This window comes from Caretta caretta, chromosome 23, assembly GCF_965140235.1.
Source record: "Caretta caretta isolate rCarCar2 chromosome 23, rCarCar1.hap1, whole genome shotgun sequence".
NCBI classification, from domain to species: domain Eukaryota; kingdom Metazoa; phylum Chordata; order Testudines; family Cheloniidae; genus Caretta; species Caretta caretta.
Window position 1 is genome coordinate 2,850,326 of NC_134228.1, and position 12,108 is coordinate 2,862,433.

General features: G+C 69.8%; 1 protein-coding gene across 9 annotated transcripts in view; it reads left to right on the forward strand.

The window, feature by feature from the left end:
- The window catches only part of RYR1 (ryanodine receptor 1), a 99,599-nt gene that overhangs the window by 38,427 nt on the left and 49,064 nt on the right, over positions 1-12,108 (forward strand). For all 9 annotated transcript variants that reach the window (XM_075122347.1, XM_075122344.1, XM_075122341.1 and 6 more), the window contains exons 33-47: positions 132-297; positions 455-541; positions 911-1,137; positions 1,775-2,573; positions 3,714-3,914; positions 4,921-5,032; positions 5,260-5,406; positions 5,829-6,102; positions 6,921-7,035; positions 8,453-8,585; positions 8,873-8,967; positions 9,244-9,379; positions 10,544-10,730; positions 11,376-11,487; positions 11,573-11,693. In XM_075122347.1, coding sequence (XP_074978448.1) covers positions 132-297; positions 455-541; positions 911-1,137; positions 1,775-2,573; positions 3,714-3,914; positions 4,921-5,032; positions 5,260-5,406; positions 5,829-6,102; positions 6,921-7,035; positions 8,453-8,585; positions 8,873-8,967; positions 9,244-9,379; positions 10,544-10,730; positions 11,376-11,487; positions 11,573-11,693 — 2,912 coding nt within the window. The remainder of the gene's footprint in view (positions 1-131; positions 298-454; positions 542-910; positions 1,138-1,774; positions 2,574-3,713; positions 3,915-4,920; positions 5,033-5,259; positions 5,407-5,828; positions 6,103-6,920; positions 7,036-8,452; positions 8,586-8,872; positions 8,968-9,243; positions 9,380-10,543; positions 10,731-11,375; positions 11,488-11,572; positions 11,694-12,108) is intronic.

Here is a 12,108-nt window from a genome sequence, read left to right on the forward strand (position 1 = left end):
TGGGGCAGGGGAGTTCGGGGGGCAGGGGGACAAGGGGCCCGGCCGGGGAGGGCGCGTGGGGGTGGGGAGTAGGTGGCTGCGGGGCGGGGGAGAGGGGTGAATTACCCCTGGGCCCACCCCTCCTCTGACAGCATCAAGCGCAGCAACTGCTACCTGGTGTGGGGCGGGGAGTTCGTGAGCAGCGCGCAGCAGACCCGGGTCAGCACCGTGGACCTGGTGCTCGGCTGCCTGGTGGACCTGGCCACGGGGCTCATGACCTTCACGGCCAACGGCAAGGAGATCAACACCTTCTACCAGGTGAGCCGCCCCCCGGGGCACGGCCGGGGTCCCCCCCGTGCCCACGGCCAGCCGGTCCGCGCCCTGGCCCGGCCTGGGAGCCGGTGCCCCTTAGAGGGGACAGGCCCCGGGGACCCGCTGGCTCCGGGCCGTGTCTCACTCCCTGTGTTTGGGCCAGGTGGAGCCGAACACCAAGCTCTTCCCGGCCGTCTTCGTCCTTCCCACGAGCCAGAACGTCTTCCAGTTCGAGCTGGGCAAGATGAAGGTAGGGGCGGCCCTGGGGTCCCTCGCCCCCACCATCCGGCACAGCTGGGCTGTCTCCAACCTGCCCTGCCCCTGCCCCCCGGCACATCGAGGGTCCTCCGCCCTGCCCCCCGGCACAGCTGGGCGGGTGGTGCCAATGAGTGTCTGGAAGGGATTTGCTTTGAGAATTAAGCGCAGTCACTTTGCCTGTTCTGTGCGGGGACTAGTAGGTCAGGACAAGGGATTGGGTCTTGGACTCCTGGGTTCTATTCTGGCTTTGGGAGGGGAGTGGGGTCAGGTGAGTTAAAGCTGGGGGGGGTCTGGGAGCCAGGACTCCTGGGTTCTCTCCCAGCTCAGACACTGATTCTTGGCCTCTCTCTGCCCCTGGCAGAACATCATGCCCCTCTCGGCCGCCATGTTCCACAGCGAGCGGAAGAACCCCGAGCCGCAGTGCCCACCACGCCTCGTCATCCAGATGCTGACGCCGGTGACCTGGAGCCGCGTGCCCAACGAGTTCCTGGCTGTGGAGACAGCCCGCATCAGCGACCGGCACGGCTGGATGGTGGAGTGCAGCGACCCCCTGGTCATGATGGCCTTGCACATCCCCGAGGAGAGCCGGTGAGCGCTCCCTCCTGGCACAGGCCCCCGGGGAGAGAGCCAGTGCGGGGAACCCTGTCACCCCCATCTCTGTGCTTGTCCTAAAGCCCTGGAGCTTAGGGACCGACTCCCTGAGCTGGCAGCGGTGGTAAGCTATAAACTCTTGTGTCACTTCCCAGTGGCCGGTCCACACACCGTCAGTGTCCCACGAGGGTCAGGCCTCCGGGAGCAATCGCGGTGCAAGCTAGGGAATGGCCCTGCTTTCCTGGTCCCACCCCCCTCCAGGGACCCTTCTGTCCCTCCGCACCTGGCTCCCTGTCAGAAGTATGCTGTGTGGCTGACAAACAGCTGCCGTGGGTGCATCTCAGTGATGGAGGAAGCGGTGAACTGAAGCACAGAGAGGGGGGAAATTACTTTCTCCAAGGACGGTTCACTGTCAGACCCTGGATTGGAACCCAGCAGTCCTGATTCCCACCAACCCCCCTGCTCTAACCACTAGACCCAACTCCTCTTGCGGAGCTGGGGATAGAACCCAAGAGTCCTGATTCCCAATCCCCCGACTCCCCGCCCCGAGTTGGGGACGGAGCCCAGGGGTCCTGGCTCCCACCCCCCTGCTCCAACCTGTGGGCCCCATTCCCCCCCCCCCCCCCCCCGGCAGGTGCATCGACATCCTGGAGCTGTCAGAGCAGCTGGCCCTGCTGACGTTCCAGCAACACTCGCTGCAGCTTTACTGCGCCGTGTGCGCCCTGGGCAACAACCGGGTGGCCCACGCCCTGTGCAGCCACGTGGATGAATCCCAGCTGCTCTACGCCATCGAGAGCCCCCACCTGCCCGGCCCGCTGCGCAGCGGCTACTATGGCCTGCTCATCAGCATGCACCTGGAGTCGGCCAAGCGGGCCCGGCTCTCCATGAACAACGAGTTCATCGTGCCCATGACGGACGCCACCAAGAGCATCCGGCTCTTCCCCGAGGGCAGCCGGAAGCCCGGCCTGCCCGGCGTGGGCACCAGCACCTGCCTGCGCCCGCCCCTGCACTTCGCCCCGCCCTGCTTCGTCAGCACCAGCCCCGAGCGGTACCAGCTGAGCCCCGCCCTGCCGCTGGAGGCATTGAAGCTGAAGGCCCTGGCCATGCTGACGGAGGCGGTGCAGGACGGCGGGCAGCACAGCCGGGACCCGGTGGGCGGCAGCGTCCAGTTCCACTTCGTGCCCGTCCTCAAGCTGGTCTCCACCCTGCTGATCATGGGCGTCTTTGGGGACGAGGACGTGCGGCACATCCTGCGCATGATCGAGCCGGCCGTCTTCGGGGAGCCCGCCGAGGAGGAGCGGGGCGAGGCGGAGAAGCCGGAGGAGGAGGAGGAGCAGGGGGAGAAGGCCGGGGCCAAGGCCGGCGAGGAGGAGGCCGAGGGGCTGGAGGAGGGGCTGCTGCAGATGAAGCTGCCTGAGTCGGTCAAGCTGCAGGTGAGAGATCCGTGGCGTGGAGTGGGGGGGTCTCTGACCCTGATCCCTGATCCCACCCTGATCCCACCCTCCATTTCCTCACGGCACGGAGCCGGGGATCCCTGACCCCACCCCCCATTTCCTCACGGCACGGAGCGGGGAGACCCTGATCCCACCCCCCATTTCCTCACGGCATGGAGCCAGGGGACCCTGACCCCACCCCCCCGTCTCCTCATGGCACAGGGTGGGGAGACCCTGACCCCAGCCCCCATTTCCTCACGGCACGGAGCGGGGATCCCTGCCCCTGTCTCCCCATGACACGGAGTTGGGGGTTCCCCATCTCCCCACATCATAGGTGGCCTGTCCTTCCCTGTGTCACGGGGTCCCCGGGCGATGCTCTGGAACTGCTCCCCATGAAGCCAGTCAGGACTCTGGGGCAGTCGCCTTCCTGTGAGCAGCCTGTCTGCAGGACACACAGCTCACCCGGCTCCACCTTCCTGGGTCTGACCTCGGAGCATTCAGCCTCCTCTGCCCCTCCATGCGCTTCCCACAGCGAGTCCCCCCAGGCGGGGTCCTGGGGAAGCCAGAGGGTCCTGCCCCCCAACTTCGCAGTCAGACGGGACTCTCAGCCAGCCAGTAAAACAGAAGGTTTATTAGATGACAGGAACATGGTCTAAAACAGAGCTTGCAGGCGCAGAGAACAGGACCCCTCAGCTGGGTCCATTTTGGGGGGCAGTGAGCCAGACAACCACGTCTGCCCTTCACTCCATGTCCCAGCCAGCCCCAAACTGAAACTCCCTCCAGCCCCTCCTCCTCTGGGCTTTGTCCCTTTCCCGGGCCAGGAGGTCACCGGGTTCGTTTGTTCTCCAGCCCTTTAGCTCTCACCTTGCAGGGGGGAAGGGCCCAGGCCATCAGTTGCCAGGAAACAGGGTGTCGGCCATTCTCTGTGTCCAGACCCCTGCACACACCTGCCCTCTAGGGCTCTGCAATGATCATACACCCTCATCCCACCCCCTAGATACTTAAGAACTGCCTAGGGGAAACTGAGGCACCCCCAGACTGTTCAGAGGAAACATTAAGAACAGCCCCACTTCGTCACACCCTGCCATATCCCTGCCCCGTTCCCCCCACCCCCCGGCACTGACGGCCCCCTCCCCCCAGATGTGCAACCTGCTACAGTACTTCTGTGACCGGGAGCTGCAGCACCGGGTGGAGGCGATCATCGCCTTCTCCGAGCGCTACATGGACCGTCTCCAGAGCAACCAGCGCCAACGCTACGGGCAGCTCATGCAGGCCTTCACCATGTCGGCCGCCGAGACGGCCCGGCGCACCCGCGAGTTCCGCTCGCCCCCGCAGGAACAGGTACGGCCCTCGCCCGGCCCCGGCCCCTCGCCCGGCCCCGGCACACCGCCCGGCCCCCCCGCCCAGCCCCGGCACACCGCCCGGCCCCCCACCCGGCCTGGTCCCTCGCCCAGCCCCGGTCCCTCGCCCGGCTCTTCGCCCAGCCCCGGCACACCGCCCGGGCCCCGGCCCACTGCCCAGCCCCGGCCCCGGCACGCCGCCCAGCCCCCCACCCGGCCTGGTCCCTCGCCCAGCCCCGGTCCCTCGCCCGGCTCTTCGCCCAGCCCCGGCACACCGCCCGGGCCCCCGCCCGGCCCCAGCCCACTGCCCGGCCCCGGCCCCGGCACGCCGCCCAGCCCCAGCACGCCACCCAGCCCCCCACCCGGCCTGGTCCCTCGCCCAGCCCCGGCCCTTTGCCCGGCCCTTTGCCCGGCCCTTTGCCCGGCCCTTTGCCCGGCCCTTCGCCCGGCCCCGGCACGCCTCCCGGGCCCCCGCCCGGCCCCAGCACGCCACCCAGCCCCCCACCTGGCCTGGTCCCTCACCCAGCCCCCCGCCCGGCCCCTTGCCCGGCCCCCGCGCGCTGCTTGACCCCAGCACGGCACCTGGCCCCTCGCCGGCTGTAACGATGCTGCCTCTGGCGGGACGCAACGGAGAGAATCGATTCAGGGCCAGCCCCGGGCTGGGTTACCTTCGCTATTGAGGCAAATCAAACCAGCCAGCCAGAGAGGACTTTGGTCTCACCCCACTGGCTGACCGTAAGTCACACAAGCAATTCCCCTAGACACTCCAGTTTCCGGTATCAGCCCCCCGGCCCCTGGACGGTCCCGCACCCCACCTGGCCCCTGGCCAGCCTCAGGATGTCAGTGGGGCAGGGACGTGGGGGGGAGGGGGCGAGGGGCTGGACCAGCGTGTGGGGCAAAGGGGCCAGGAGCTGGGGCAGCAGCAGGTCCAGCCCCGGCCCTGGTCTGCTGGCCCCCCCCTTCCCCCTGTGCTCCCCGCCCCTCACCATCTCACCCCCCCCCCCCAGATCAACATGCTGCTGCACTTCAAGCACGGGGCAGACGAGGAGGAGTGCCTGGTGCCCGAGGACATCCGCGACGAGCTGCTGGACTTCCACACCGACCTGCTGAGCCACTGTGGTGAGGGCCCCGGGCCCCGTCCTGCCGGGTGTGCCCCCCCCGTGCCCCAGGCCCCGTCCTGCCGGGTGTGCCCCCCCCACCCCCCAGTGCCCAGGGACACATCCTGCCGAGTGTCCCCCCATCCCCAGTGCCCCGAGCCCCGTCCCACCGGGTGTCCCCCCACCCCCAGGGACTCATCCCGCCAGGTGTCGCCCCCCCCAGGGCCCATTCGTGCCGTGTCCCCCCAGGCATCGAGGCCGAAGGGGGAGAGGAGGAGGAGGAGGAGGACATGTCCCTGCGGCGCCGGCTGAGGACCCTGGTGGAGAAGGTGCTGAGCTTCCGGAAGAAGAAGGAAATGGAGGAGGAGCTGCCCCCCGAGGAGGAGCCAACACCCAGTGAGCCGGGGGGGCTGGCTGGGGGGGGCTGGCTGGGACGGGAGCCTGAGTGCTGGCTGGGGGGGGGGGGGGCTGGCTGGGATGGGAGCCTGAGTGCCGGCTGGGGGGGGCTGGCTGGGACGGGAGCCTGAGTGCCGGCTGGGGGGGGCTGGCTGGGACAGGGAGCTGGTGCCTATGGCATCCCCTCTGTGGGTGGGGTGTTTCCAGGCATGCACTGCCCCCCATGCAGGGGTGTCATGCTGGGGGGACCCCCAGTGACCTCCGAGCCTCTTGTTTTAGGGCCCCCTTGGCAGAGGGCCCCTGAGCTGTGGGTCCCACGATGCCCCAGTCTTAGGGTCCAGGCCCCATGGCACTGCCGCTGTCCCCTGCACCACCCGCAGCCCCCCAGCCACCGGGCGCTGACCCCCCGCCCCCGCCCCCAGGCACGCTGCAGGAGCTGATCTCCCACACCATGGTGCACTGGGCGCAGGAGTCCTTCATCCAGAGCCCGGCGCTGGTGCGGGTCATGTTCAGCCTGCTGCACCGGCAGTATGACGCCATCGGGGAGCTGCTCCGCGCCCTGCCCCGGGCCTACACCATCAACGCCGTCTCCGTGGGCGACGCCATGAGCCTGCTCGAGAGCCTGGGCCAGATCCGCTCGTTGCTCATCGTGCAGATGGGCCCGGAGGAGGAGACCCTCATGATCCAGAGCATTGGGTATCCCCCTCGCTGCCCGCGCCCCCCGGCCCTGGGGTCCCCCTCGCTGCCCGCGCCCCCCGGCCCTGGGGTCCCCCTCGCTGCCCGCGCCCCCCGGCCCTGGGGTCCCCTCGCTGCCCGCGCCCCCCGGCCCTGGGGTCCCCCTCGCTGCCCGCGCCCCCCCGGCCCTGGGATCCCCTCGCTGCCCGAACCCTGCATCCCCCGGCCCTGGGATCCCCTCGCTGCCCGCACCCTGCACCCCCCGGCCCTGGTGTCCCCTCGCTGCCCACACCCTGCACCCCCCGGCCCTGGGGTCCCCTCGCCGCCCGCGCCCCCCCCCCCGGCCCTGGGGTCCCCCTCGCCGCCCGCGCCCCCCGGCCCTGGGATCCCCTCGCTGCCCGCACCCTGCATCCCCCGGCCCTGGGGTCCCCTCACTGCCTGCGCCCCCCCCCGGCCCTGGGGTCCCCTTGCTACCCACGCCCCCTGGTCCTGGGGTCCCCCTCGCTGCCCACACCCTGCACCCCCCAGCCCTGCCCTGGCCCTTGGGTCCCCTCGCTGCCTGCGCCCCGTACCCCCTGCCCTGGGGTCCCCTTGCTGTCCACACCCCTCACTCCTGATCCGCCTGCCCCACACCTCCCTGCTCCCTCTGAGCAGTGCCCGATCATGAGAGGCCAGTGGAGGGGGGGGGGTGCAGGGAGGTGTGTGCTAGGACCCCCCCCCCCCCGCTCCCTTCACCAGTGACTCAGCCCCCAGCGTGGTAAGGGCCTGTGGCTAAAGCCCAGCCCGGTGCCGCCCGCACCGCAGGGTCCATATCCCCCCGTCCCCTCCTCCCTCCGCAGAAACATCATGAACAACAAAGTCTTCTACCAGCACCCCAATCTGATGCGAGCCCTCAGCATGCACGAGACAGTCATGGAGGTGATGGTCAACGTGCTGGGAGGGGGCGAGTCCAAGGTGAGCGGAGGGTCCCCCGGCTTGCGGGGCCCCGTGAGCCCGACTTCACGCCAGGTCGGAGCAGGACCCCCCTGGAGAACCTGCCCCCAAACCATTCCTAGAGCAGGTCCTTTCGCAGAACAGCCGGGCTTGACTGAAAAGCCCTGGGGTGCCCCCTGGCCTTGGGGTCCCCCTGCTCTGCCGGTGCCCTACACCCCACTGGGCCGGCCCTGGGGCCCCCAGGCTGTGCCGGTGCCCCGCACCCTGCACCCCCCAGCCCTGGGGCCCCCTGCCTCACTGCTGGCTCCCCGTGCCCCCTGGCCCTGGGGTCCTCCTGCTCTGCTGGTGCCCCACACCTCGCTGGCCTGGCCCTGGGATCCCCAGGCTGTGCCGGTGCCCCGCACCCTGCACCCCCCAGCCCTGGGGCCCCCTGCCTCACTGCTGGCTCCCCGTGCCCCCTGGCCCTGGGGTCCTCCTGCTCTGTTGGTGCCCCACACCTCGCTGGCCTGGCCCTGGGATCCCCAGGCTGTGCCGGTGCCCTGCACCCTGCACCCCCCAGCCCTGGGGCCCCCAGCCTCACTGCTGGATCCCCGTGCCCCCTGGCCCTGGGGTCCCCTCACCACTGGTGCACCCTGGGCCTGGGGTCCCCCTGCTTCACTGCCAGTGCCCTCCCCCCGATCCACAGCCCCCTGTTCTCCCAGCGCTGGGCTCGCCACCCTCAGCTCTGCCATAGGGCCTGCCCCACAGCTCCCTGCCCCTCTGAGCAGCGTCCAATCATGGGGTGGGTGGGAAGGGAAGTGTGTGTCGGGGTTGAATGTCCAGGACCCCCCTTGAATGCCTAGGCCGTGTGGGGCGTAGCTCAGAAACAGCTGAGCCAAGCCTTGCAAAGAACTGAGACCGGGCGCAGAAAACCCCCGACCTCGAAGAAATGCAACGCATGGGAGTTCATTCCCCAACCCCAGCTGCCGGACACTGACGGCACACAATGCCCCAAGTTGTGTACAGGAACCAAAGAGAGCCTGGGGTGGGGCGCGGGGGCTGTTTATACCGGGACCCCTCACCGGGTGCTGAGATGCAGCCACCTCTGGGGTGGGGCGCGGGGGCTGTTTATACCGGGACCCCTCACTGGGTGCTGAGATGCAGCCACCTCTGGGGTGGGGCACGGGGGGAGGACACTCAGAGGGAGGAGGCTCGGCAGGGTGGCTCGGAGACGGGGCTGCTGCCACAGGGCCGGAGGGGGCAGGGAGGAGAGAGGATCCCCCCCCCCTCCCCCCCGGCTGTGAGAGCTGCCGTGGTGTAGACTCCGGCCCTGGCCGCAGCCGGGGGGGGGGGCTGTTGCCCCAGGAGCAGAGGGGGGAGATGGGGGCGGAGCTGGCTGAGCAGGGATGGGGGGGGGGGGAGTTACCGGCGTCTTCAACACCCGGTCGCCCCTCCCCAGGAGATTCGCTTCCCCAAGATGGTGACCAGCTGCTGCCGCTTCCTCTGTTACTTCTGCCGCATCAGCCGCCAGAATCAGCGCTCCATGTTCGACCACCTCAGCTACCTGCTGGGGAACAGCGGCGTCGGGCTGGGTGAGCCGGGCCGGAGTCCCCACAGCCGCCGGCAGGACGGGGCGCGGGACACACAGCCAGGGGGGCGCGGCCTCACCTGGCGGGGGCAGCAGGGACACACGCACACGGAGCAGGGCTCAGCCCCTCCAGCAGGGGGCAGCGTGACGCACACACGCGTGTGTGTGTGTGTGTGTGTAAACGCCAGGCGGCTCCTCGCACACCGCCCTGCTCGCGCCCGGCCCCCTTCCTGAGCCCCCGGGTGCTAACCCTGCTGCCCTCCCCCGCGGGCGGGCCCCTCTTCTCCCCAGGCATGCGGGGATCCACCCCCCTGGATGTGGCCGCTGCCTCCGTCATCGACAACAACGAGCTGGCCCTGGCGCTGCAGGAGCAGGACCTGGAGAAGGTGGGGGCCGGGGCGGGGGGGCCAGTGGCCATGGGGGGTGAGAGGTTTGCAGGGTGGGGACAGAGCGCAACTGACCAGGGAGGGAGGGTGAAATTGACCGGGCTGGTGGGGGGGGAGGGGGATGCGTGGGGGGAGGGGGAGATTTGCGGGGGGCAAGTTTGGGGCCAGGTCCCCAGCTGGCGTAAATGGGTATCATTTCACCGAGCACCGTCGGCCCCCTGGCCCTTTCCCTGCGACCCCCGCACCCCACGGTCTGCGTGCTCTCTGCCCCCCCAGGTGGTGATGTACCTGGCGAGCTGCGGCCTGCAGAGCTGCCCCATGCTGCTGGCCAAGGGCTACCCCGACATCGGCTGGAACCCCAGCGGGGGGGAGCGCTACCTGGACTTCCTGCGCTTTGCCGTCTTTGTCAACGGTGAGCAAGTGGGTGTGGCGGGGAGAGGGGGCATCCCTGTGTGCGGAGCCCCCCCAGCTCAGTGCAGGGCGGGTCGTGGTGCAAAGACCCCCCCAGCTCGGAGCAGGGGCGGGTCGTGGTGCAAAGACCCCCCCAGCTCGGGGCAGGGCGGGTCGTGGTGCAAAGACCCCCCCCCAGCTCGGGGCAGGGCGGGTCGTGGTGCAAAGACCCCCCCCCAGCTCGGGGCAGGGCGGGTCGTGGTGCAAAGACCCCCCCAGCTCGGGGCAGGGCGGGTCAGGGTGCAACGTCCCCCCCAGCTCGGGGCAGGGCGGGTCAGGGTGCAACGTCCCCCCCCAGCTCGGTGCAGGGCGGGTCAGGGTACAAAGACCCCCCAACTCGCTGCAGGGCAGGTCAGGGTGCAATGACCCCTCAGCTCGGTGCCGGGCTGGTCATGGGCAGGTCAGGGTGCAATGACCCCCCAGCTCGGTGCAGGGCGGGTCGTGGTGCAAAGACCCCCCCAGCTCGGTGAAGGGCGGGTCGTGGTGCAATGACCCCCCAGCTCGGTGAAGGGCGGGTCGTGGTGCAAAGACCCCCCCCAGCTCGGTGAAGGGTGGGTCGTGGTGCAAAGACCCCCCCCAGCTCGGTGAAGGGCGGGTTGTGGTGCAAAGACACCCCCAGCTCGGTGTAGGGCGGGTCAGGGTGCAACGTGCCCCCCAGCTCGGTGCAGGGCGGGTCAGGGTACAAAGACCCCCACAGCTCGGTGCAGGGCGGGTCAGGGTACAAAGACCCCCCAACTCGCTGCAGGGCGGGTCAGGGTGCAATGACCCCTCAGCTCGGTGCCGGGCTGGTCATGGGCAGGTCAGGGTGCAAAGACCCCCCCAGCTCGGTGCAGGGCGGGTCGTGGTGCAAAGACCCCCCCCCCGCAAAGACCGAGCTGGTGCAGGGCGGGAACGTGTCTCTTGCTAGGTGAGACTGGCTTGGATTGCAGAGCCCCAGGATGTGCCAGCCCTCCCACCCCCTGATACCTGCCCCCCTCCCTTGGCACCAGGAGCTCCCAGCCAGGTCTCTCCCAGCCCCGGTAGCTGCCCGCCCGCTCAGGGCTCCCCTTTCCTGCACCCGCCAGTGAGGCAGGGAGCCCCGTGCACCTGCCCCGGGTCTGAGCGCGGTGCCCTCCCGCCCCTGCAGGCGAGAGCGTGGAGGAGAACGCCAACGTGGTGGTGCGGCTGCTGATCCGCCGGCCCGAGTGCTTCGGGCCTGCCCTGCGCGGCGAGGGTGGCAGCGGGCTGCTGGCCGCCATCGAAGAGGCCATCAAGATCTCGGAGGACCCGGCCCGGGACGGGCCCACCGTCAAGAAGGACCGCCGGCGGGAGCTGTGCGTGTGGGCGCGGGCGCGGATTTGCACGGGCAGTGGCGAGTGTGCACGGGCACGAGGGCCGTGCCCCGGGGGTGCATAGACCTCAGTGGACGCCGTGTGTTCTGGGTGTGCGGCTGGGCGTGTGTGTTTGCTTGGGTGGTGCGCAGGGTGCATGTGGGCATGCAGATGCGTAGCTGCGTGAGTTGTGAGTACCCCAGGCAGCCGAGCACGTGGGCAGTGTGTGTGCGTGTCGGGGTGTCTACCTCACACTCTGTGTGTGCACAGGGTGTCTGTGTGTGTCCCCCACCATCTACACACATCACTGCGAACGCAGCCTCGCAGAGGGGCTGCCCGGCGTCCCTGCGTGCCGCCCCGCTCAGCCCCCCGTGCGGCCACAGTCGCCCGTGGTGAGATCCACCCGTCCCTTCCACGGTCACAGCCCTGGCCCTGCACGCTCCCCTCCCCCTCTGCCCCCCTCAGTCTTACCCACCCTCCTCTCCCCGGGTCCCACACGCACCGACCCACGTGTGTGTCCTCCAGCATTCGTGTCTTCTCTGCCCGCACTCCAGGCCCCCCACCCATGCCAGCACCCCGGGCCCCCACAGCCCAGCGACGCGCTCGCCCTCCCCGTCCCCCTCACTCTTGCTCTGCGCCCCCCGGCAGGTTCGGAGGGGAGGAGACCCACGAGGAGAACCGGGTGCACCTGGGCAATGCCATCATGTCCTTCTACACGGCGCTGATTGACCTGCTGGGGCGTTGTGCCCCCGAGATGCACGTAAGCGCCGGGGAGGGCTGGGGGCGCGGGGTCCCTGCCTCCGGCAGCTGCTGCCAGCAGGGTGACACCTGCGCTCTGCCCACAGCTGATTCAGGCCGGGAAGGGCGAAGCGCTGCGGATCCGGGCCATCCTGCGCTCCCTGGTGCCCCTGGACGACCTTGTCGGCATTATCAGCCTCCCCCTGCAGATCCCTGCCTTTGGCAAAGGTACGGGCCCGGGGCCGGCTCCCTTCGCCCCCGGGTGGGGAGCTGGCTGGTTCGGGGAGCCCTGGGGCCTTTCCCCTCTGGGGGCCATCTCCCATCGACCCCGGGTGTGGGGCTGGCTGGTTCAGGGGGCCTGGGGCCGCCTCCCATCTGGCTCCAGGCAGGGACTGACTGGCTCAGGGGGGCGGGGAATGGCCCACGGGGCCTTTCCTCTCTATGGGGCACTGGCTTTGGTCTGGCCCCAGGGCAAGCGGGGTTGGGACTGGCTGGCTCAGGGGGTGGGAATGGGGAACAGGGCACAGGTCAGGGAGGCCCAGGACCCGCTGGCTTGAGGGGGGCGGCGGGGACTGATATTCGGGGTCTCCACCGGGAGACCAAGGAGGCTGAGCCCCTTTCCTCCCAGAGGGGACCCTGGAGA